Here is a 5000-nt window from a genome sequence, read left to right as displayed (position 1 = left end):
CAGTAGTTCCTCGGTTGCTAATTTGTGGACCAGGCACAGTAAAATATTATGTGTGTGTGTGTGTATGTGTATGTATGACTGTGTATGTGTGTGTTTGGGGGGCATGTTGTGTGTGTGTATAGCAACTGTCAAAACAGAGGCTTCTGAAAGGCAACCTTGTGATTATCGCAAGCATTCTGATGCTCGTTTGCCTGCTGCCGGCCGCTTAGGTCATTGTGTCTGGTTTCTGGCCACAGAGCCACGCCAGCGGAGGGGCCTGCAGCAGATCATCTCCAAACACATGTGTGTGTGCACGGAGCCAGCCGTAAACACCTACCGACAGGGCTGCACTCCGCTAAACAGCAAGAGATAGCAGCACTGGACACTAGATAGTTACAGAACATAGAGAGAGAGAGAGAGAGAGAGAGAGAGAGAGGGAGATAGACAGATAGATACAGTGGATAGATAGATAGACAGATAGATAGATAGATAGATGGATAGTATGCGATGAAGAGATGAATCAGCAACAGATTGCTGTTTCCTGGGAGATGAAGAAAAGAGAGATTGGAAAAAATGTGTTCAGTGTGGTATAATTTAAAAATAAACAAAAGTGAACTAACATCCCAAACGGCAAATGATGTCATCTCACCCTCATCCAACATTCTTTCCCTCTCGCTCCCAGCTCTCTGCACATGTGTGCTTCTTGTTTCTTGTGTTTGTGTGTGTGTTTGTTTGTTTGTTTGTTGGATTACGTGTGTGTGTGTGTTGCTGTGTTTGTGTGAGAGTAATGGTGTTGACGCTGTGCTGTGCTGTGCTGCAGGGGGGGAACCAGACGGCCACGGTGATCGCGCTGTGCTCCATGCGGGACTTCAACCTGGCCCAGGAGACCTGCCAGCTGGCCATCAGAGACGTGGGCGGCCTGGAGGTCCTCATCAACCTGCTGGCCACCGAGGAGATCAAATGCAAAGTAAGGCCGAGCGAGGGAGCTGAGAGGGATGGAAAAGGTAGAGTAGAGTAAGAGAGGAAGGTGGAGAAATAGGGAGTATGGGAGTGAGTGGTGGGCATAGAGGGTGCTTGAGTGTGTTAGCTGGACAGGAGAGCGATGGGCAGAGCAATGGAGTGGTCAGTTAGACAGAGATAGTCCAGGAGAAGGGAGAATGACTTACGAATTGAGGACAAAACGAGTTGGACTGTGAGAGAGAGGGGAGGGAGCTAGCAACAGAGCTGTGCAGTAAAGCTGTCACATCAGACACATTAATGAGGCCTGTGTGTGTATTTGTGTGTGTGTGTGTGTGTATGTGTGTGCGCGTGTGTGTGAATAGCTATTTGTTGCTCGTAAAATGAGGTGTCTCTTGTAAAATGAATGAGGCTGTGGAGTGCGCTGCTGTTCTGGCTGCTGCTGTGTGTGTGTGTGTGTGTGTGTGTGTGTGTGTGTGCGCGCGCGTGTGTGTGTGTGCTGCTGGCTGGGCTGGAGCTGACCTCACGCACACTTGAACGTCTGGCCCTGCGTGAGCGCAGCACGGGGCAGCGTGGCAGGCTCTTGACCTCTGACCTCCATGCTACTGGCCGTGTCCGGTTCCCCTGCCGTCCGCTTGAGCCCTGCACTGCTCTGTGTCACAGCGAGGCTGGCCAAAGACTGGCCTCTTAGAGACTCACTCTACAGCACAACCTGGGTGGTGATGGAACAACCAGTCTGTGTAAACCTTTTACAAGCTGTGTAGTCTACACCAGTAGTACAGTAATGACAAGGTACTGTTTACAAACGTTATAATACTTCATTATAATTATTTACATCATTTGAAATTATTTATAAATTAAATGGGTGGTGGTAATGTAGTGGTAAAGGAGCTGGGCTAGTATGCAATATCTTCAAAAGTTGTGGGTTCAATACCTGGTATCAACTGTTGTGCCCTTGAGCAAGGCATGCCACCCCGAGTTCCGAGGACAAAGGTTTTTGTAATGTAATTGCTGTCTATATAATCAGCTGTCTTTTCTGTGTGTGTGTGTGTGTGTGTGTGTGTGTGTGTGTGTGTGTGTGTGTGTGTGTGTGTGTGTGTGTTTGTGGCAGATTGGCTCTCTGAAGATCCTGAAGGAGATCAGCCAGAACTCTCAGATCCGGCGGGCGATCGCTGACCTCGGGGGGCTGCAGACCATGGTGTGCATCCTGGACTCCCCCGACAAGGAGCTCAAGTGTCTGTCGGCCGAGACCATCGCCAACGTGGCCAAGTTCAGAAGGGCCCGCAGGACCGTCAGACAGCACGGGGGCATCAAGAGGCTGGTGAGTCCATGTGTGTGTGTGTGTGTGTGTGTGTGTGTGTGTGTGTGTGTGTGTGTGTGTGTGTTTGTGTGTATGTATTTGGTGGCCACAAGCAGCCAAAGGCTTCCTAGCCACAGCTTACTTGGCTTCAGGAATAAAAGCAATGGCAAACTGGAGACACAAGCTGCAGATTTCGGAGTTTGTTCAGACTGGCCGGACCTAAATGACCTGTGCAATAGAATGGCAGTCAAAGTAAAGTGGACACTAGGCAACTCCCACACTGCACCAAAAGTGTCCGATGCAGTGGTCTCAGACCCATCTGTTACTCCAGTTAGCTCCAGTCTGTCACAATAAGGCACAACACGGCACAAGAAGATTCCTACTGAACATCAACCAGATGGAGACACAACAACACTGGGCTGGATTAAGAGTGCAGGGAGAGTTGGCATGCCTGGACTCTGCCCACTGATGTGCCTCTCATTCAGGGTACAGAAATGCAGCAATAGGGGAGGACATTCTCTGTCACTGTTAAGGGCTACAGACTACAGACTACAGGTGCTACCAACCAGATACAACCTAGCATTGTGGTACCCTGCAAATCACCATCCACACGGCATGATACACTCTGACTCTGACCACCTTGAATCAGTGTCTCATATTGTGAATGGCTGTAATGTGTACAAAGGACTCTCCACTGCACACACGTCATGACTGCCTCAAAGAGCCTAATTGTAGCAGAGGCCCTGGTGAAGCCACTTAGCTTGTTCACCCTTCACCATCACAGATCACAGTATGTCTGTTTCAGTGTGTGTGTGTGTGTGTGTGTGTGTGTAGTTTGGGGGTGAAAACTAAAGGTTAGGGTCAGGTCGGTTGTTACCATATGGAAACAAATCCCCCTCTAGCGTTAGTGTGACCTCAGACTCATCACCACTCTCCAGACCACCCTTACCTACTGCAGAATTACTCTCTCCCTCTCTCTCTCTCTTTCTCTCTCTCTCTCTCTCTCTCTCTCTCTCTCTCTCTCTTTCTATATATATATATATTTCCCTCTCTTTCTTCCTCTCTCTCTCTCCGTCCCCCACCCCTCTGTGTGTCCACCTCTCTCTCGTTAGTCCATGCCATCAAAGTCAGCCTGGCTCGTGTAAAAACAGATAGAATGTCGGGGCCAGGCTGGCAGTGGAGTGTGTGTTTATTGACCGAGCGCGGCACTAGTGTGATTAAAGCGTGTGTGTTGTAGTGTATATTTTGCCGAGAGCTGAGCTGGATTAGTCTCAGGTATCGTAGCAGACCACCTGTATGTGTGTGTGTGTGTGTGTGTGTGTGTGTGTGTGTGTGTGTGTGTGTGTGTGTGTGTGTGTGTGCAGTAGCATAGGACCCACCTCTCAGCATCCACTCAGTGTGTGTGTGTGTGTGTGTGTGTGTGTGCGCCAGGGTGGGGTGAGGGTGGTGGTGAGGCCGTGTGCTGCAGGTCGATTGGCTGCAGGTCAACTGTGAAGGTGGAGTGGGCTGTGGACTGTGTGAGGTCGGGGACATCTGGAGTTGCCACCCGCGACAAGACCTGCTTTTACTTCTGTGCTGTTTATGGCATCTCAAAAGGGCAATGCTGTCACTTCCATGACCTAGTGCTGCTGTTATGTGGGTGCACTTGCGTGTGTGTGTGTGTGTGTGTATGTGTGTGCCTGAATGTGCATGCATCTTTATACAACTCCTGTTATTTTTTGTGTATATGCATATGTGTGTGTGTGTGTGTTTGTGTGTGTCTGAATGTGCATGCATCTTTGTGCAACTCCTGATATTTCTTTGTGTATATGCATGTCTCTCTTTATGTGTGTGTGTGTGTGTGTGTGTGTGTGTATGTGTGTACATATGAATGTGTGTGTGTGTGTGTGTGTGTGTGTGTGTGTGTGTACATATGAATGTGTGTGTGTGTGTGTACATATGAATGTGTGTGTGTGTGTGTGTGTGTGTGTGTGTGAACATATGAATGTGTGTGTGTGTGTGTGTGTGTAGGTGGAGCTGCTGGACTGCGTGCCGGACTCTGCGGCGCTGACGGTGGAGCAGGAGCGTGAGGTGGAGGTGGCGCGCTGCGGGGCCCTGGCCCTCTGGAGCTGCAGCAAGAGCACGCGCAACAAGGAGGCCATCCGCCGCGCCGGGGGCATCCCGCTGCTCGCCCGCCTCCTCAAGTCGCCCCACGAGAACATGCTCATCCCCGTGGTGGGCACCCTGCAGGAGTGCGCCTCCGAGGTCAGGACTGACCGCCACTCAGGCCGCTCGCTCATCATGTGCTGTTAAAATGACCATATGTGTTATTCAGAAACACTTAGTTAGTTACTTAGATACTGTAAGTCTGCCCACAGAGACTTCACAGATGAGCTCTTAAGAATCAAGTTCAGTATGTTAAATTGTTGAATAGTCAGTGAACATCACCTTAACCAAATCCAAACCCTAACCTTTAACCTTAACCACAAATTGCAGTCAACGATGTCAACACATATTTAGTTGATCATTTGAACAGGTATGCCGCGAGAGGACTATCCCATTTAAGTGTGGCCAATTAATCACTATAACTATAGCAGTGCTGTTATTCAACTGGGTGTGTTTAGAGTCAGTTCTCACACTTGTGGCACAACGGCAAGTTGTATTGAGTCATCATCATTTTTCAGCTGAAAGATGCAATACTGTAGGTGATTCATATCAGATCATTTCTCTTTCTGATTTCCTCAATGTATTCTCCAAAATACCAGTCACATCTCAAAAGAAATTA

The 5000-nt window shown here is 49.2% G+C and overlaps 1 protein-coding gene across 1 annotated transcript in view; it reads left to right on the top strand.

Moving 5' to 3' along the window:
* odad2 (outer dynein arm docking complex subunit 2) overlaps positions 1-5000 on the top strand; it is a 74220-nt gene that overhangs the window by 25660 nt on the left and 43560 nt on the right. Inside the window, exons 11-13 of the mRNA XM_062521108.1 lie at positions 800-946; positions 2048-2257; positions 4247-4480. Of these exons, the coding sequence (XP_062377092.1) occupies positions 800-946; positions 2048-2257; positions 4247-4480 (591 nt within the window). The remainder of the gene's footprint in view (positions 1-799; positions 947-2047; positions 2258-4246; positions 4481-5000) is intronic.

The sequence above is a fragment of the Sardina pilchardus genome, chromosome 19 (assembly GCF_963854185.1).
Source record: "Sardina pilchardus chromosome 19, fSarPil1.1, whole genome shotgun sequence".
Lineage (NCBI taxonomy): Eukaryota > Metazoa > Chordata > Actinopteri > Clupeiformes > Clupeidae > Sardina > Sardina pilchardus.
Note: the sequence above shows the minus strand (reverse complement) of the source record. Positions and strands in the feature narration are given on the sequence as shown.